The 20,044-nt window shown below is 48.7% G+C and overlaps 7 protein-coding genes across 7 annotated transcripts; 3 read left to right on the plus strand and 4 right to left on the minus strand.

Annotated features, from left to right (window-relative positions):
• Positions 1-20: 20 nt before the first annotated feature.
• On the minus strand, positions 21-1,691 carry SEC59 (dolichol kinase; the record flags this gene model as incomplete). The annotated part of the gene is made up of 1 exon (XM_076683224.1): positions 21-1,691. One exon carries the CDS (start codon positions 1,689-1,691, stop codon positions 21-23), a length of 1,671 nt encoding a protein of 556 aa, XP_076542468.1.
• Positions 1,692-2,782: 1,091 nt separating this feature from the next.
• On the minus strand, positions 2,783-4,748 carry GSH1 (glutamate--cysteine ligase; the record flags this gene model as incomplete). The annotated part of the gene is made up of 2 exons (XM_076683225.1): positions 2,783-4,688; positions 4,738-4,748. The coding sequence occupies 2 exons, from the start codon at positions 4,746-4,748 to the stop codon at positions 2,783-2,785; spliced, it is 1,917 nt and encodes a 638-aa protein (XP_076542469.1).
• A 5,852-nt stretch (positions 4,749-10,600) lies between these two features.
• Positions 10,601-11,416, plus strand: TRVA0_007S01332 (homeobox domain-containing protein; the record flags this gene model as incomplete). Its single annotated transcript, XM_076683226.1, has 2 exons — positions 10,601-10,720; positions 10,784-11,416. The coding sequence occupies 2 exons, from the start codon at positions 10,601-10,603 to the stop codon at positions 11,414-11,416; spliced, it is 753 nt and encodes a 250-aa protein (XP_076542470.1).
• A 1,571-nt stretch (positions 11,417-12,987) lies between these two features.
• On the minus strand, positions 12,988-13,660 carry CBC2 (nuclear cap-binding protein subunit CBC2; the record flags this gene model as incomplete). Its single annotated transcript, XM_076683227.1, has 4 exons — positions 12,988-13,297; positions 13,357-13,401; positions 13,451-13,521; positions 13,574-13,660. The coding sequence occupies 4 exons, from the start codon at positions 13,658-13,660 to the stop codon at positions 12,988-12,990; spliced, it is 513 nt and encodes a 170-aa protein (XP_076542471.1).
• Positions 13,661-14,194: 534 nt separating this feature from the next.
• Positions 14,195-15,634, plus strand: PPQ1 (serine/threonine-protein phosphatase PPQ; the record flags this gene model as incomplete). The annotated part of the gene is made up of 1 exon (XM_076683228.1): positions 14,195-15,634. The coding sequence occupies one exon, from the start codon at positions 14,195-14,197 to the stop codon at positions 15,632-15,634; it is 1,440 nt and encodes a 479-aa protein (XP_076542472.1).
• Positions 15,635-16,290: 656 nt separating this feature from the next.
• TRVA0_007S01398 (uncharacterized protein) lies at positions 16,291-17,362 on the plus strand (the record flags this gene model as incomplete). The annotated part of the gene is made up of 2 exons (XM_076683229.1): positions 16,291-16,295; positions 16,357-17,362. 2 exons carry the CDS (start codon positions 16,291-16,293, stop codon positions 17,360-17,362), a joined length of 1,011 nt encoding a protein of 336 aa, XP_076542473.1.
• Positions 17,363-17,502: 140 nt separating this feature from the next.
• On the minus strand, positions 17,503-19,491 carry TRVA0_007S01420 (bifunctional molybdopterin adenylyltransferase MobB/molybdopterin molybdotransferase MoeA family protein; the record flags this gene model as incomplete). Its single annotated transcript, XM_076683230.1, has 1 exon — positions 17,503-19,491. The coding sequence occupies one exon, from the start codon at positions 19,489-19,491 to the stop codon at positions 17,503-17,505; it is 1,989 nt and encodes a 662-aa protein (XP_076542474.1).
• Between the last annotated feature and the right edge of the window lie 553 nt (positions 19,492-20,044).

The raw sequence follows: 20,044 nt of genomic DNA on the forward strand, positions 1-20,044 counted from the left end.
ACGGGGGTGTATATGCATGTCTATAATGACAGTTCTAAAAGAATTAGCATGTAAATCGGAACGATTACATTGTCGTTCATGCCCGAGCAGGCTTCCAAAAATGCGGTTGAAGAGGCGATAAAGACAATTTCAGACGCATGCAGAGTGGCAAGGGAGGGGTATAAGAAGGTAGAAATAAATAGTCCAAAGGAGACTGCTGTCACGAAGGCCAGAGTCCCTTCAATTGTCTTTTTTGAGCCGGGCCAGTGCGTTCGACCGAATCGGCGCCCAAACACCGAGGCGGCCGCGTCACCAAGACCAAGACAAATGATGCCCGCTGGTGAGTGTGAGATGAGTATGGGCAGACCCACGCCAAGAAGCAGGAAAATGTGCGAAACAATAACCGGTCCGCACTGGTCGCGGTGGTCGGTATAGGGTATCAGCGCCTTATGCAAAGAGAGTCCAAACGGAGGCATTGCACTAGCCCTTACGAATTCCGACAGGAGGAAGAGCGACAGTGCAATTGCAATTGACGCCGCAACAAAGTGCGGCGAGCGAGCTAATGTGGGGAGAAACATGACCACGACGCAAAGGTGCCATACTTTGCGGCGCAGGTCCAGTGCCCAGGTTGGAGAAAACTTCATGACCAGCGGAATGGTCACCGCCAGAATTGCGCTCCAATAAGCCAGAATGGGTACGTTCTCGACAAACAGGAACCTCAAAAATGCATTAAACTGAGCCATGTCAGCGTTAAAGTAAGCCACAGTCAATCCTGCGAGCGTAATGCTGAAAGCCAAGGTGATGCATACGGTGTAGTGGGTTTTCAGCTCCTCCGCGTTCTTTGGTCTCCTATGATGTCCGACAATCCTCGAAAGGTGCATGAGTTTCTCTAGCCAGGGAGAAGCCGGCACAATTGACAACATGGGGGCCATGAGAAGCAGCCTGACGTATCCCGAGAGGGAATTGCTTGGCTCAACCATTACAAGATTGACGACCAATGTAGTGAAAAGGGCCGTCTCGGTCGGAGTAAGCGAGGTAGCACACACGAGGTCAATTATCTCGTAAATAGCTTCGTACAACGGGTATACCAGAGGCAACCAGTCATCAGGGCCCGTTGAATTGACGCCAATCGTTGCTATGACAACCTCGTAAAGCCAGGCCGGGAACGGCAGGGAAATGAGCGAGAGCGCCACGTTGAGCAGCGGCATTGACACCAGGCCATTGCTTGGCTGGCTCTTATAGGCAATTGCGCACACCAGTAGCGGCAATGTCATCAGGTATAGCGACTGGGGAAACTGAATGAGTCTGTAGTGACGCAGAGATACAGCCGCTCCCGCAGCCGCACAAGCCGCACTCTTGGCGTCGAGTGCCAGTGGCAGCATGCCACGTACTACGGCGACCACCACAGGCACGGCGACTAAAGCAGTTTCGATGAGCCCGCGCTCCAGGTTATTGTCTGTCCCATCCTGGGGCTGGGCGGACCTGCGGGCCCGATCCAGCGTCGAGGCGGCCAGGAATGGGTTTGACGAGTTCGGCGACCACCCCATGGTGGATCCCGATGAGGAAGCCGCGGGGACGACCCACGGAGTGGTGGTATGAGGCCGGGAACCCGAGAGCTTGCGCTTCTGCTGGCGCCGCAGACGGATCTCGCGATTTATGGCATGCTCCTCCTCGTACTCATATGAAGACAGGGACGAATCCGTCTCGTCCATTTTTTTGTGTACAGTGCGATTCTTTATGAATCGAATACGAGGATCTCTAGGGAGGATGTAAAAGGTGGTCTATACGTAGCCTTAAAATAGCAATTGTCCGGTCCCTTTTTCCAAGGTTTCGCCCTCGGAGATGGTGATCCTGCTACTTGGGACGTTTCACCGGATAATTCGCCAGAGCTTATTTGACCAGTTGTAACTCAGCCGTGTAGCAACGCTAGGATAGACTACGGCAAATTTTAAATCTATTTTTGTACATTTTCTAATCCACAGTTTACAGAGGTCCCTACTGGTGTCTATGTCGCTATATATGAATGTTTTGCGCTTGGGGTGCACGTAGTGATCATGATATAGTCGGGTGTGTTTTAGATGAATTAGAGGTAAATTTTCAGCCGTGTGCGGCTCATGTGCGGCTGTTCTCAGGGGTGCATTCCCCCAAACCTTTCCCAGCGATCTTCTACTCAGCTCGAATAGGCTTCAGCAAACAATCTAGATAATGCGATACTATTTAATTCCATCATAACGTTAGTATAATAAAAACTTATAAATAGTTTGCTTTCCCGCGATTTTTTCTTGAAGCCCCAAGCCTATGTTAAGACGACCCGAGCAAACCATAAAATAGCTTAACCATAATGTAGGCAGTGGGGACTACACCACAATGTAGGCTGGGGGGATAAGTATATGTTATACTCTATCACAATGTAGGTAACGGGGATAGGCTATAATCCACCAATTTATAAACTGTTACGGTTTGTTACAGACATTTCGATGATGTAATGAAATTTTGTAACAGCAATTTAGTTACGGTATTACGAGAATTTGTTACAGTGACAGTGTGATAGCAACTTGGTACATAGGCGTATCACCAGCAAAACTAATGGAGCGCATTTCTGTTACAACTGTTCATGTCCCAAAAATAAAAATAATAACCAATCAAGGCTAGGTTATAACTACTTGAACCATAACTGAATGCATTGGTGCACCATTGGTGGTTCCAAAAACGAAGGTGGGTCTGCGTAGGAGTTAACAACGGTACGTTTGTATTCCATCATATTGAAGATAATGGACGTAGGAGTAGCTAAGGTTATATTCTACTAGATATTAACATCATTCATCTTGAATCCGCCAAGAAGATCCTTGGCAAGATCGTCATTCCACCCCTGGCCCTCGGTAACCTTCTGTATAGCCTTCATGAGATCATAATTGACCTCCATAGGGATCTTGGAATCAAACTTATACGCCGGGTGTGATCTAATGAAACGTCGGATCCACGTAGCAGCAGTGATGAGCTCGCCGCTAGCACGCTTGGAAACAAGGCTAATATACCGCTCCAATCGGCACAGCACATCCATATCAACGTTCATGCTTCGCAAGTATGTTCGCACCAGCGGCACTAGACCCGTAAAGTGCTCGCAGCCATTGAAGATCTCATTGACATACAGCTCGTGGTACTCACCAGGCTTGCCCGAGTGCTCGTATATGTTGGTTCGGATCCAAAACTTGGCCTTGTTGACAGCGTCTCGCTTGTGCGCGCAATCCATGGCCTGATCCACCTTGGAAATGGGTATGTAGAAGTTGAGGTTGTACGAAATGATGGCCCGCGTAAGCAGCACGATGAACACGGAAAACGCCGCGTTCTCAAACTCTGTCAGCTGGATATCCATGGACCGGAACTCTACACGCCAGCCAATGCCGTGGTTGCCTGGTGGCGGCGGCTTGAACCGCATAGTCTGCCAGTTGGTCGACTGAATATTCTCAAAGTGGTCGCTATCCACCTTGTCGTCCTGGTCAATGAGCTCTTTGAAAATGACGAGTGGGTCCCGGATGAACAAGTGCGCAAAGTGGGTCGCCAGATTCTCGTCAAAACCAGCCTCGAGCAGCCGCTTTTTCACCTTGAGATTGACAACCACCTCCCGATCATTATAGTGGCCATAAGACTCCTTGAGTTCTTCGCTTTCGTTCGAAATGTAGCAGTCCATAGAATCGTATCGCGACTTAGGGATGACCGTGTTCGAGTTATATGGGTTCGTCTCGCTCTTGCCGGGCTCGAGACCACGCTCGTACGGCGGTCTATCGTCTACAGAACCCGAAATTACGTTCCACCGCGCGTCCTGGTCACTCAGAAACCCTCGGTACGCTGGTGCAGATGCCGAAACAGCAAGGAAAATTGGCGCCAACGGCGCCAACTGGTCGTACATGTTCCGCGCCTCGTTTATATCTGTCGCCTGGAAGGTCAACTGCAAGCAGCAGCAGCCCATGCCGAAAGCCATGGCGTCCATGTAAATGTGGTCTGGTTTGGCGGCTCCATCCCGCGCATTGGCGTCCTCCGGGAACAAGCCGCGGTTCCACGGGATCGTGTCGTCGATAAACGGCTGCGGCGTGTTCTTGTCGACGAAAATGGGCACGTTGATGGCTACCTTCGACCCCCGCCGCTGTCGAATATTGGCTGTCAGCGTCGGGAACCGCGGGTGGGGGTTGATGACTTCGTCAGACACAAAGAGCGACCGCGTTGCCGGGCTCTCTGGCTTGCTGCTGGGGTTAGCAAAGTCGCCGGAGCCGAGCATTGGATACGAAGTGACGTTCAATGGCACCTCCTCGGGGCGCATGTGCCGTTTGGCAATGAGCCGGCGCTTCATCATGTTGGGCTCAACTTCGAGCAGCTCGGCAAAATCACCGCTAAAAGGCCGGGCAGGGGTCGCCTCGAGCATAAATCGGCCAAACTCAGGGTGAAACGACACATTATGCTCCGACAGCGACCCATCCTTCTCGGCCTTGGCCAGCTCGTCCAGAATCTGCGCCTGGCGCAGGGAGAGCTTTGCCGTCTTGGCTTCATCGTCAATCTCGACGACCATGCTCTCTATTTCATCTCCCCAAAGCAGCTTGTCGCCTTTAATGTCCTTTGTGCGGTTGTATATGTTAATCAGCTGTTCAATGCCGTGGGTTCGAACATAGTCCGCCAGTGGCTTGACCTCTGGCCAGTCGAGCGGAACTCCAAGGGATCTATCGCCATTCTGTCAGCTCTTTTCCAATTAATTAATTGTTCACTTACAGCAAGCCCATTATGCCAAATTTTTCAGTGGTTCTTGGGGGGGAGGATATGAGGGTGCGGTGGAAATTCACGGCTCAGTTATATTTCACACAGTAGAGAACCAAAGGATGGATTAAAGTTCGACTCTCACGCAATGTCTCCCTTTTCGCAACGGGTCTATCCCGCCCTTCAAAGCTTCGTTCCTCGCCTTTAAGCCTGTCGTCCGCGGCCTACCGACCTGCCAATGGATTACTAATGCTTGCCGGCTTTTTGATGGCATCTCGGGCAGGCGGGCTGATTTTCCCCGGGTCACCTGACCCGGGTTATTATGCAAGTCCCGTCTTCTTCATGGATGGCCTCAATTTTTTATTATAATTGCATTAGCATTGGAAAATTGGCATTTGCAATTGGAGAGGCGACAGTATATCGGGCTGGTGCTCTAGGGACTCCCTTGGTAAACGGCTTGTTACCGTTGCTACAGGAGCTCCCTGTGTCAATGCTGGGTGATGTATTGTCTCACATGTTTGACGACAGAAAACCGTGCGCGCGCGAAGACGCGCCGCAGGATATGCGGCGCACTCATGATTTGCCTGTCGATTGAAATGGCTACAGTCGTCGGGCTCGGCATATTATTATTCGTTGGTATAAGGCTATTGGGGTAGTTAGCCATGCCATACCGCTCGACGTGAATGGCTAGAGTAAGTAGAGAACTGAATTCGAAAAGGAAACGGTTTGAGGTGCGCGGTAGAGTAAGTTGGTAGACAACCGGACAATCGCTGTAAAGACCCCTTAAGAAAGGCGTTACTGGCTCAGCCTGCAACTAAAATTATCCTATTCGTCGACTCATAGCAACCATCGAGCATTGCCTTGTACTAATGTACGTAGTAGCATGCAACTCTGGACAATGCAGCGACGTTGTGGCGCAGTTTGAAGGGTGCCTGACAAATTTAGTACATGTCGACCATCTCTAAGCGTGGCTTAGACAGGGCACCCAAATGCTGTGTCAGGGCAGGTTATTCATAAAGGTTTCATTTTAGATACGAGCCGCGTGTGGTCCGACACTCACCATGCAACGGAATCCGAGCCTTGCATAGTGATACTGTATGATACCGTAATAGGCCGGCGGAGTGTGAAGATGGATTCCATGGCAATGGCATTATTCTCATTGATTGCTAGCGGGGCAGTGCACATATACTTTTACAGTTGTCTGTGTGGTGTTCATGTAAAGAATCGAAGTCCGTTACAATTTTATTTTATATTCTGTCGCAACACCAATGCAAATCATACACAACGGGGACACACATGAAAAATGGTTCATTTGGTATTTCGATTAGGTAGTATTTGACAGTTATTATTGACATTAATAATTAATTCAATTGAATTATTATGTTGTTGTTTTTTTTGGTTCTCAATCGTCATAATCTTCTGCTGTCAATAACATCTGAATCTCAATTCTTACGATGTTACCGGTATAATCATGCCCTGGCCAGATAATAATAATTAAATTGGACTAGAGGGTTACGGTACTACCGGTACGTTATAATGGTGATCAATTTTGCGACTTTCACATCCGGTACGTAAAATGCAATTTCAATGTTTACTCTCAAGCTAAAATTACGGAATCAATTCAATTTTTTTATCCTTTCGGGAGTAATTAATTACCAATTGCAAAAAAGGTACCGGTGCTAACGGTACCAGCAAAGAGCTATAATGATTAATTCTCTATCAATGGTATCCAACGGTCAATTCCTTGCTTATCATTGAAATTAGTTATGAAGAGTAATACCGGAAATTTTGTGCCGGGTAACGAGCGTATCATAGCAATTACCGGTAGCCACTGCAGTGAATAAAGAGACCTTTTCGCATGCGCTACAAGTCGTATTTCATATTGCCGTCTGAACATCTTCTATTCCAGTACTGTAGTCAAAAAGTACAAACAATTGGCGTTTTATTGCAATATTGCTCCTGTATTACTGGCGCTGTAACTTTCATAAATGGAATGCTATACAATTACAGCTAACTAGTTACTTAATAATTGTACCGTTTGTGCCTCGAAAAGGCCAATTAGTAGCCTGGCACCCACCGTTCGCTCTGAGAATCGAGCTATAGTAACCGATCATAGTTTCAGACAAGATGGCAATTCTGTCTTGGTTGAAATCCCGATGATATCTTTCAGTACACTGACAATTGTCAAGCCATACCATTGTTGTGATTAAAAGAGCTGGAACGCCTTTCGTTGAACGCGTACTGCTGCATTCACCACGCGCCATCACGCTGAGTGAAAATAATGAAGAACCGTGCCAAGAAAACACAAATATGAAAAAGGAAAATCAATAATACGGGGTACTATAGTTGAGAAATACAAATAAACGCATGTGCTACGAGTTCAAAGATAAAAGGAATGTATGGCGCCTGCATAGGAGATATGTTACAGCTCGGCTACGTATACTATAATACATTCTCGGCAATCATGCTTTCACGAAGAAGCATGTCTACAACTCAGCATTGAGGTCTCGACTACGCCAAGGGGTTGTTTATTCAAATTGCCCAGAAGAGGAATACGAGGCTTTTGTGACGTGAAGGATCAGCACGGGTCGAAGATCTCTTCTAGAACGTTGATATAATTAGCACGACAACGCTAAACAACACAAGTCGAAAAAATAAATAACCGCCCGCTGTGTGTCGTAGTACATTCCTTGTTCTGAATTGTACAGCCAGTCCCACGGGTTGATCGACCGGCCATGCGTAGCTGCCATACCAGATATGGCGGATCAGCGCCAGATCGCCGTTTTTTTGTGGAGAATCACACAAGCCGCACTGGTCCAAGAGCGTGGTAGAAACTATCGACTTTACCAGGAGTAAACAAAAGTACAGCCGTGCGTTTCATCGTACCAGTATAGTGTATTAAGCTGCTCATCTGTCGTTCTGTCTAGACTCGTTTAACCAAAGAGTTTATTTTGAGGGGGGAGGGGGGGGGGGGACTAGTTTTTTTCTTTTGCTTATAGGGGGAGGTTACGTGTATCCTGTCCATTGTACGTGTAGGCTTTTTCAACAACGGCTGAAACGAGGGGTCAAAACGTTCGCTTACCGCAAGAGACTCCAAGAGACAACTACGTATGGCCAATGCGCGTATGTAAAGGCTAAGCTAAGGGCGTGGAAGAAGAGGCAGCAGAAATAATTAGCCTCAGACGCGACGCCTCGCTTAAAAAAAAAGGAGTGCTGTCACTTCTGGAAATTATTTGAAGCACGTATACATGATGTCTTCAAAAATCAGGGCGTGAATTATGGGTGTGCCTGGCCAGAGCAGTGAGCTTTTACCCCTTACTTCAAAATCAGACCATTTTTTCCCTCACGCCAGCTGTATATGCTGCTGTACGTCAAAATCCAATATATGCGTGAGCCAGGGGTGGTGGTTAGCAGCTGCTGTGACAGATTATCCCTCGGCGAAGCATGGCAGCACGACAATATGGTAGTCAATGCAATGAATGATTCTCACATCTCTTCATTAATCTATTAAAAGAAAGAATTTCGTACAGTACAGTACTACAAATTGACCAAGAGCTAGGGGTCGTGTCGCCTCGCCTCCCTAATTCCCCCCCCCCTCCCTCCCTCTCCTTACAGTAGCACTACGTACATACAGTAAATGTAATGCCCTCCCCCTACAGTAGTACTACAGTAAATGTAATGTAGCTGTCGCTTCGCCGTGAAATATGCGCAGCTTGACAGGGAACTCGAAAGAGATGCACCGTGCCTTGATTTCCTTGGGAAAAGCAACTCTCCACGAGGGCTGTTACTAGTACAGTGTAGTACGTGTACGCGTTGTATCATATGTAGTAAATTACACGATAGGCCGAAATAGGACTCTCCGCTCCTCCAACTCCAGCAATCCTCTACGTAGTAAGGGGATGACAGCCTCCCAGCCCGAGACAGGTTCACTTAGGGCAAGTCGACGTCGTCCAACTGGGTCTGAGATGAGTCTCTCATTCCTTACCAGTTGAACATCTCCCTCCCCAAGTTTCGGTGCAGTTTCAGATTCCAACGGTTTCGGCAGCCACTCTAACATGGCATGACGCATTGGAGCCATGAGACCCGCAACGGTGGCATGCACGATCCCAGGTTGACCGTCTACATAAATGGAACAGGACACGCGGCGGCGGGCGAGCCAGATCAGCCAGGGCCGAATCAGCATGAGAAACGCAATGTAAAACTTTGCCCAACTCCAAAACATGCTCAGACACCAGAAACAGTATGTATTTGCTACATACATGATTGGCTGTACAGCATATTACCTACAGCAGCACTGCACACATTAGTGTGGTTGACAGCAAATTCCACAGAGATATATATCGCACCTCGCGCGGGCGCGCGCGTAAACTCCCAAAAGAAAAACAAAAAGAAACACAAATGAAGAAGGCTTCAAAAGCTAGTACGCAGAGGGGGGGTGTGTTGGAAGAAATTAGACTACCTATCTATAGATGAGACGAAACGAAAATACGGCACGACAACAAACGCCAACTCTCCGCCCTTGTTCCTACAGTAGTCCAGGCTGTGACGGTCTAGCCCCCTTGTCGGGTTCCTGGCTAGTTGATCTCCGGCATGGCGTACAGACCATCGCTTATGCGAGTTCTAGGAGGGGTCTTATCTTGACACAAAGATTGTAAGAGAAATAAGAGCCGGGAAAAACAAAAGCAGCAGCCATAATACCACCAGTCAGTTTACGCACAGCTGAGCCAGAGGTGGTGTCCGGGTTTGGGACAGGTGGGCCGCGCAGCAGAAAAACTTGCTGCTTGTCTGTCACCAACTGTTGCTGGATTTGGCGTTGAAACCCTTCATCCAGTCAACTCTTTTCCATGCCCCCCTTTTTAACAGGTGCGTCTGCTGGTCTGCGGATTTGGCGCGTGCATCATTGGAGGGAGAGAAAAGGGAGCATTATATTTGTACGTAGGCAAAAGAAATCTACAGGCGTGAGTCCAGTACAGATCCAGATCTATCGCGGTACGCCGCAGGGTATGGCAGATCTTACAATCTGGCATCTGCGGCATGAGATTTAGTGCCAGCTGTCATTCCAAACAGTAAAAAAAAAAAAGCACAAAAGAAAAACAAATTGGGCAAGGGGGGCTTAATACAGTAGGAAAAGCAACGGGGAATAAGAAAAAAAATAAAGGAGCAGCAGAGAGGCGAGAAAGATTGAGCAGAGGAAATACCAGTGTATCTTGTAACGACAAAAACCGTTGGGATAACGAAGAAGGAGAAGATCAAAAACGTTGCCGGTAAGATTAGCGCCGACATAATAAGACTACAGTAGCACTACGGTTTAACTCGTTTTCCATTAGATATATATCGATTTGAGTTTGAGACTAATTGACTAAATTAAAATGTCACCGGCCACCAAGAGCCTTGGCCATTTGGGAGGTGTGTGGCAGTAAGGGGAGAGGGGGGGTTAACCAGGACCTTTCAACGCACATAAACAATTGATTATACTGTATGTAGGCGTAACTACGTCTACAGTAGTAGAGAAATGGGCTGTTGATGTTACAGATGTTGTCTGCCCTTTGCTTTGGAGGAGGAGGGGTGCCTCCAAAAAAGTAATGCTCCAGACGTTTCTTAAGATGCAATGCCAAAACATGTACGACCTGTACTGCTGGAGCGTCAGTGTGAAAAGTGCAGCAGAACACAGGACAGGGCATATACGACTATGGGGGGAAGGAAGGGATCCTCCCTCGCTTGTTGCTTTTGAGCGGCAACCCAGGGAGGGAAGAAAGAGATAAATGAGAGTTCACAAATATATATATAAAACGACCTCCGGTCGCTGTACATGAGATTTCTTTGAAGCGAAAAAAAAGTACACTAATATTTATTGCCCCATATTTATACACACTCCATCATGAGCTTACTACACTACAACATCAGCCCGGCTCCACCAGCCCCACTAGTCACCTCATATCACAACCGGGAGAGTGATAGCAGTAATAAGCCTACTATCCGACTGCCGTCAATTCAAGAGGTACGTTCGCTTACTCCGCTTTTATATGTTGATTGCACATGCTAACCGTTTTTATTGTTACAGTTGATGCCAGATTACTTCACATTTAGATGTGCCGCTCCTCCGAGGACGATGGCGGGACCATTGCTGTCTCCTCCACTGTCCACTAAATCAAACTCTTCACCAGGAGCTTCTCCCACCTCAGTCGAGAACTTCAAATTCCCTCTACTGCCGGCCTACCCAAGCCCTCCTACACAGCATGCGCCACCACCACCACCCCCACCACAGCCACAGCATCACCATCATCCTCACCACCACCAACCAGTGTATGCGGCTCATGCGGCTCATATATATCACCACCCACCACCACCGCCTCCTCCTCCTGCGCCATCGCACGTAATTCCTCAGCCTGCGGCTCCACAGCATGTTCTATACCACCAGCCACCTCCTCAGGACCTTGCGGACCAGCCCCATCAGCAACAGCCGCCTCAGAAGAAGCGACGCGGCAACCTGCCCCGGCCGGTGACGGATATCCTGCGCAATTGGCTGGACGATCACGTACACCACCCGTACCCTACTGAGGCGGAGAAGAACCAGCTTATGCGGCAGACGGGCTTGACCATGAACCAGATCAGCAATTGGTTTATTAATGCCAGACGGAGAAGACTACCGGCCCTGCACAAGAACCGAGAGAATGCCAACCGTCTGCGCAAGTAGTACTGTGTTTTCTCTACTATATTTATTTATTTTTACGCTCTGTTTATAGACTAATTCTTTGAAAGGATTATTGAAAATATATCGAGCACAGCTGGTCTGTACTTTCATCTCTAACTAATTCTTTTCTGTTGTTTACCTTCGAGATGATCATTCTTGGCTGTCGAACTGTTTGCGAGCTCCTCGTGTTGGACGAGTTCTCTTTGGGGAATTCTTACGAGTCTCCAGGATTCCCTCTGTTTCATTTCTGAGGTACACGCAAGGGGCATGTCTGAAGACCAGAAGAGCTACTCGTCGCAAAATGCAGAATGCACATCTGATACTACGATTTCTGGTAAGGAGAAAGAACCCACCGGATTGTGTCCATGCTATCGACCCATCACCTAGGCTCGTGCATAGTTTGTAACTGCGTCTATGCGCACTACGTACACTCCAAAACCTCCACACCATTTCCCCGCCAACCAGGCCTAGCCAATTGGGGCAAGACAGACATGCTTGGCTTCAGGTTTTGTTTAAAACAGGTGGTCGGCTTTTACCAGTTGCCCCTATATGGTAATATCTGTAACCCGGATGTCGTCGACTAACAGTTGTAGGTTTACGTATAATGCATCTATTCCCGGTCGTGTGTGTATCAGGAGCTCGTCCTGCTTTCTGCATGCATCACTCAAGGGTTTTCCGACAGCTGAACATGAGCTACGGAAAACGAGGGACGTCGTACTATTTCCGACGCATCTGTAATGCCGCAGTAGAATAATACACTACAAGGATGGGGCGGCTTCTCGCAGCTATAGTGTATGTACGTAGAGTAGTACCGGTAGATCCAGCAAACATAGCATATTCATTCGTTTATTTACACACATTATCGCTACAAGAGTTGTTGAGAAAATTTCTGTTTGGCCTTTCTCTTTGGAAAGCAAAACTTTCACAATGGTCTATATTTGGGGTAAGCTAGCCCATTACAGTATCATAAAGTAAATTGGGGTTTACTGTCTTTAACTTTTCGTTTCAGCCCCTCCCGTTTCCTGTGTTAATGTTACTACCGGTTAGTATCCACTGGTTATAAGGCCATTGATATGGGGGGAGGCGAGTCTTAAAGTACCTGTGTGCATATAGCTAGTCTCTAAAGACTTCTACTACTCCCAGATAGCAGTAAATGAAGAATTCAAGGGGACTATTTACCTACTGTGGCAAGCCTAATTCATGTGATTCATACATATGAGATTTTCAGGCAACTCAATACTCACTCGGCGATATATTAGTTTCAGGATTATCAGAACGGGTACTCCCTAGTACTGTGCCAGATATTGATGATATCGTGTTACAGACAGTGGCTAGTCTAGCACAGCAGTAGCGGTAAGGCTGTTAGAGATACAACAGCACCCATGTTGTTATTTCCACTACCTGGTAGTATGCTACTTACTCCAATGGGCAGCCATACCTCCGCGAAGCGGAGCCACGGGGGTTTGGGGGCTGGCCCCCAAGAAGCGGGTACTGGAAGCAAGAATATGATTAGTGCGAGCTTACGTTTTACAGTTGGAGGTGTCAAATATATATATTAAAAAGCGCAATTGTCATTAGGTAGCCATAACATCATTCTGAGCGGCCTGAGCCCATCGTCTGCCGTAACCACCTCTGCCTGGATCGTAGTCCTCTCTGAACTCGTCTCGCACCTGGCCACCGCTCATGCCTCGGCCGAATTGCCGTCCTTCTTTGAAACCTGGGTCGAGGTCTACTCGAATGACTCGGTCGTCAAGCTTTGTCAAATTGAGGTATCGGACACAGAAGAGCGCCTCTTCGTGGGTGCTGTATTCAACAAAGCAGAAGCCACAGGGCGTCTTGTTGAACCGGTCAAGGCCCATGATGATCTTTGTCACCTGGCCAGCCCTAAAAACTAAGTTAGCCGACACGCGTATATCTTTTTCAAGGAGGAAATGGGGACTTACTTTGAAAACAGCTCGTAAATCTGTTCTTCAGTCGTGAAAAAAGACCTAAAATTTGTTAGGCATTAACGGGGATCGTGATGGCGGGTCCACTTACAGGTTGCCGGCATAGAGAGTCTTGGTAGTTTCGACAGCCTTCAGGTCATCCTGGCCCTGCTGGGATTTCCTCTAAGTTTACAAAGTTAGCTGGAAATTCGATTGGTGGTTGTTGAGTACATACAGCTTGTCGAACGACATAGGTACTCGGCCCATCTGTTCTCTCGGTAGAGTGATTTGCAAATGCTTGGGTATCCAAATGATGCGACATGTTATACAAGTTCTATTCTTTTTAGTGAACTTCCGGTTTTAAACCAGGCCAATCAAATAGTAGATCAATAGACCAAATGTATTTGATGTTTTGATCTCGATAGGGATTTAGTGCGTGTAGGGAGTACAATGCCACGGCAACCGGCCTATACGCAGCAGTCTACATGTACTATCACAAACAATCAAAAAGCACACGACTAACTGCGGTAAAGCTCCAAAGCACAGTATAAAATTTGGATGTGCTTTTCACAGCAATACAATCATTGGTATGGAACTCCAAATATGAATCCCGCCGCAGTTCCCGCGGCTCAAAACGTTGATGAAAAATTCCAAGACATTTTTTTTTAATTTTCCCGCTGGCGCAAGCGTTGGGACAAATTAACCGCAGGCCGGACCCGACAAATAACGAGCCAGCGTGGGCCAGCGTGGGTCTTGTGCCCTGCCTTGGCAGATCGTTTTGGGGACCACGCAAAACTGAGTTCCACCAATTCTCCCTTCCCGCCACATACAGCTTGTCTTTTTATAGCTATTCTCCATGGGAAACACGCCGTCGAAAAATGCCGCCAATACCGTGACGACCCTTCTATCTTCTTCCGAGGATGATGGAGACGATCCCAGTAGTAGTGGTATACGTAACCAAAAGAAGCCCCCGCCGCCCCGTGTGCGGCGTAATAATCACAGTAACAGCTACAAAGACCACCACACCCCCCGCTCGGACAACCTGTCCTCCTCACCGTCTTCCATAGATGATGTGTACGGAACGTCGCCGCTGGCGTTTAGCTCGCCCGCTCCCGGGCTTGGGTTCAAGCCCTTTGATGACGACTTATCGACGCCGTCCATCTCTATCCCCAAGAAGAAGCAGGACAGCGCCTCGTCGACCATGTCGACGAGCTCAAGCGCTTCATCGCAACCAGCAATGGTGTCGTCTACCTCGTCGCTTGAAACAGGCGCCACTATGAGCACGCCGCACAGCAAGCCGCACCACCAGAAGCCGCCCTCCAGCTCCAAGCACGTGACGATTCACAATGGCAGCAAAAGCGGTGCACCTTTGACGCGGAGCGACATTGGCCATTTTATCGGTCGTTTGATGGCGTCAGACAGAAGCAACACCGGCAAATTCTGCCTCAATGCCGAAGAGATTCGGGGTGTTTGCCGGCTTGCTAGCAATGTCTTCTTGTCGCAGCCCGTCTTTCTGGAGCTGGGCACGCCCGTCAAGGTTGTTGGCGACATTCACGGCCAGTTTTCCGACCTCAAGCGTATTTTTGACAGTTTTGGCATGCCGCCCAAGGCCAACTATTTGTTCCTGGGCGACTACGTAGACCGAGGCAAGCAGAGCCTGGAAACAATTATGCTTCTGCTCTGCCTCAAAATCAAGTACCCGGAGAACATCTTCCTGCTCCGGGGTAACCACGAGTGCGCAAGCGTCACTAAGGTGTATGGGTTTTACGACGAATGCAAGCGACGGTGCTCTGTAAAGATTTGGAAGTGCATCGTCGACGTGTTCAACACTTTGCCCATTGCAGCTACTGTTGGCGGTCGTATTTTCTGCGTTCACGGTGGGCTATCGCCGTCTCTCAAGTCGCTCGACGACATACGCGGCATGTCGCGTCCTACTGATGTGCCGGATACGGGACTCATTAGCGATCTTTTGTGGTCGGACCCTGACGCGACGGTAGCCCATTGGACAGAGAATGATCGCGGTGTGAGCTACTGCTTTGGTAAGACCGTCGTGGACAAGTTCTGCAAGCGGTTTGGGTTCGACTTGATCGCCAGAGGACATATGGTAGTCGAAGACGGATATGAGTTCTTTGACAACCGTAAACTCGTGACTATATTCAGCGCTCCAAACTATTGTGGCGAGTTTGGCAATTGGGGCGCTGTCATGTCCGTGTCCAAGGACCTATTGTGTTCCTTTGACTTGCTCAAGCCGCTCGACCAGTCGCAGAAGAAAAAAGTCAAGTCTGCAAAGGCTTGAAGTCGAAGAAGAAGTGTTATATTTGCGCTACTTGTTGTTGGGTCTACTCCTTACGAACTGAATGATAAAAGCCATATTGTCTTTATCAGCCCGAGGGTCTTGGTACACTCCAGCTGGCTGGACGGCCAAGTGATACCGCTAATACAGTAATACACATAGCGATAATACACCATAATGATAATTTTTCTGGTAATAATAATAAACTACCCCCATTGGTAGCACTATCAAAACGGTCGGACCGATAATGCCGCATCTATTAGGGATCCCATTGAATTAACTGCGGTAATAACTGCTAAGCCACTTACCTAAACCCAATTTAAATAGCTAAATACTACCCGGTATGATCAAAATATTCACAAAAAAAAATACTCGAAGATCGTTCCGGTGTCAATGGCTGTCATGTCTCGCATGGTGATTCGGACCCTATCGGAAGACCCATGTGTTTCAGCACTTCCATCACGAACCGTCGTAGTAATAACCCACCCCCTAGATAGAACGCGGCGATGAGCTTAGGTTATTCCTTAGGAATAGCGATAGCTATAGCAGGAAATGTACTTATAAACGTAGCTTTGAACGTCCAAAAGTACGCCCACCGGAAGCTTCCGCAAGGCTCCTCCTACCTGCGGAGCGGATACTGGTGGATCGGCTCCGTTATCATGACGTTAGTACCGAAGAACCGTTAACCTTCGAGAATCTAGAACTAACCCAGCAAACTTGTGTAGTATCGGTGAGATCGGAAACTTTATGGCCTATGGTTTTGCTCCGGCGTCGATAGTGTCACCGTTAGGGGTGTTCGCCCTGATATCAAACTGCTTTGTAGCACCCATCTTCTTCAAGGAAAACATCCGGGGCTCGAACATTGCTGGAGTGGCTGTTGCTATTGGAGGTGTACTGTGCATGATTGCGTCCAGTTCCCATACCTCAATATCGCACGATCCGTTCAAAGTCGTCGATGAAGTACTGACCCAAAAGTCTACGGGCATATATTGCATTTGCTCGGTTATTGCAGCAGCAATGCTGGTCCGTTTCTCACAGGAGTTTAGTGAAGAAGATCACCTGGCGGGGCTTTTCTCTAATCTCGGGCTCGTGGCTCTATTTGGAGCCCACACAGCCATGGCAACTAAGTGCCTCAGTGGCATTCTATCTCTTGCATTTTTGAGAGCATTCTCTCACGCAGTTACCTATTTCCTGGTCGCCTATATCGTTGCTACAGCTGTGCTTCAGGTAGTCTTCCTCAATCGGGCGCTTCATTGCTTCGACGCTACTCTTGTCGTGCCAGTGCACTTTGTATTCTTTACTCTCTCGGTGATCATTGCCTCGGCCATCATTTTCCACGACTTTGACAATAGGACCCCCTTCGAGGCGCTGGTGTTCATGGTCGGGTGTATATTGACTTTTTGTGGTGTTGGAATCATTGCGTTGTCCAAACGCTCCGCGGTTGAATTGGAGGAAGGGGACTCTTCGACTGTAACCAGCGAAGAGTCCGATGAGGAGCCCGAGACACTGGCAACTGATGCCTCGTCTGCCGAGCGTGGGGCTCTCCTTAGACGTCAGAGCCTTACGATCTCCAGTGGATCTCTTCCATTAACGCATTCCGGTGTTCTAGTTGGGTCGGTTTTGCATAGCCAGCACAGTAGAGAACTTCTCTCAAATCGCCGGTACTCTGAGGCTGCTCCTCAGACGCATCGGCCAATACTTTCCTCAAGGAAGTCAGGGAACTTCTCATAAGCCGACAAATTCCTGCAAAGTTGTAACATTATGGCATCATATAGATTTTTCCCACTATACTTAACCCCAGCAAAACAGAGAGCCATTCCATAGGAATAGAAAGAACCTTGGAGTAACCCTGAATAGACCTTTTTCCCTAATTACAACTCACCGATCAGTATCGCATCAACTAGTTCACCTGGAGCGAATTCTGCGCGACCATTAACGGTGTCCTTTGCCGCAGGAAGACACAAAAGAGCATTAGCACCCTTAAGACTGCCCACTCTACTACTCCGCTGTCCACCGGTGCTCCGCGCAACAAGCTTGCCATTCTCTTTAGCATGGACAGTAACTCGATGGTACTCTGGTCGAACAGGATCTAGGTGAACTGCTGTCTCCAACGCTACCTTGACAGTAGGAGCACTGCCAGATTGCTCGAGACCCGACCACTTCTTCAACGCCGGCAGGACAAACAAATGGAATGTTACAATCGCAGAGGCAGGGTTCCCCGGCAAGGCAAAGATGGCATTGCTGCCGCCAAACGTAGCAAACGTCGTGGGCTTGCCTGGCTTCATTGCGACTCGGCCAAAGTGAATCGTACCACCAAGCTTCCGCTCAATAGTAGGCTTGAGCAGATCTGTTTCGCCCATGGAAACTCCTCCACTTGTGATAAGAAGATCGACTTTGGTGAAGGCAGATTTGATCTTCGACTCAAGTTGGGCGACGGTGTCGTTAATTATGCCAAAGTCCACGACCTCGTACCCATAGCCCTTAACCATTGAAATCATTGCCGGCCGGTTGCTATCCCAGATTTCACCGCCGCTAAGTGCTCTCTCTGGGTTCTTCACCTTCTCGCAAATATCAACGAGCTCGTTACCAGTGGACATGACTCCAACAACGGGTTTCCTGAACACTTTGATTTCGGCGACTCCCACTGAGGCAAGAAGTCCTACTACTCCACCGTTGGTAGTGACTCGCGTGCCTTTGGCAACAACAATATCCCCTTTCTTTACGTCGCTCCCGATTTCCCGGACATTGTCGCCTTCCTCGACCCCCTTGGCCAGGATACTGATACGTTTTTCTTCTCCATTCTCGTCGGTAACGTCGACGGTGGTCTCCTCCACAGGAACCACTGCAGTTGCGCCATCGGGAAGAGCGGCCCCAGTGGTGATTCGTGCAATCTCCTGCGAAGTCAATTTCTCAGATGGGGCGTCTGGCTGAGCGTGGGAAATGAGTTTGACGTCGTAGGTACCAGGGCCATCACTGTGCATGACAGCATAGCCATCCACTATGCTCGCTCGGAAAGATGGCACATTTATTTGCGAGGCGACGTTTCCGGCCACGACGTAGCCAACAAGATCATCGGTAATTGCCTTGGTGATGACCTCCGGTTCGGGGATATGCTCCCTAATTCTCTCGAGCGCATCAGGCACAGGGGTCATGGGGAAAGGTGACTGCCTCTGACGAGCAGATACGGGCTGGTCCGTGTCGTTTGAGAGCAATTCGTGGAACTTGGGTCCACTATGGCCACCGTGAGCATGCCTGTGCTTGCCAGGGGCGTGGTCATGCTTATGGCCTCCATGACCATGTTCATGGTGGTGATTCCCCTGGATATGGTGACGGTGGTGATGCCCGTGCCCATTGCCATTGGATTTGGCCATTTCAGCGTGAATCTTCCTCGAATCACCACCAGTAATCAGCTCCACAGCATGAGGCAGGACCTGAATGATGGCTTCAAGGTTTTCAGCGGCGGCCTTGGGTTTCCCCGGAAGGGTCACGACCATGGCGTTTTTGTAGACGCCTGCAAGTGGTCTCGACATGGTCGCGAACGGTGTGACCTTGAGCGACGCCGCGAGCATGGCGTGGACGATTCCAGGGGCCTCTCGCTCAATTAGCGGCTTGACAGCCTCGGGCGTAACGTCCCGCTCCCCGAACCCCGTACCGCCAGCCGTCAGTACGACACCGCCATTGTTGACGGCCATGCACCCCTTGATGGCCTTTTGTATGGCGCTGATGTCGTCGGGGACGTAGAGCGTCTCGGCGTATTTCAGTCTTGATCCGGCCAGTACCGTCTCCAATGTTGCCGAGCACCCGTCAGTAGACTTATCCTGGAAGGCCGTATCAGAAACTACGATAATTGATACTTTCATTGCTTCGACGAGTATGTAAGTTGCAAAACCCGGGGTGGAGGTCCTTTATACGAACTGACCAAGGGGAACCTGTCTCCTGGGATCCGTCGGGTTTCCGGAGGAACTCGAGAGATGGGTAGCGTGGTAGACGAGGAACAAGACATTGTGGGCCGTTGGGTTCTCAGAGTTCCCATAGGTTCGAGAGCCTTGTTTGTTGTTGAACGGGTTATGGGCCAATACGTATGTGTGGAGTTGTGCGGCGGTACTCCAACGGGGTCTCAACTTTATGGAGATTCGGAGATTAGGTAGGGGGGGGGGGGGATCCGGAGTTCAAGATCCTCTATATATCAACTGAAATATCTCCCTGAATTTGAGGTATGTGTAGTGTAGTCTGTGATATGATACCGCAATTTTGGAGGCTTATTAGGGCACCATAGCCATGGTATTGAATTTCTTTCTTTTATATGTACCGATTCCATCGAGTTACTGTGCTGATAGTTTAGAAGACCTACCGTACTATACATAATATTATCTAAAGGATTGAGCGCTATAAAAAGATAGGCTGTCTCTTTTC

Source organism: Trichomonascus vanleenenianus (genome assembly GCF_965637985.1).
Source record: "Trichomonascus vanleenenianus strain CLIB 3782 genome assembly, contig: TRVA0_007S, whole genome shotgun sequence".
Lineage (NCBI taxonomy): Eukaryota > Fungi > Ascomycota > Dipodascomycetes > Dipodascales > Trichomonascaceae > Blastobotrys > Blastobotrys vanleenenianus.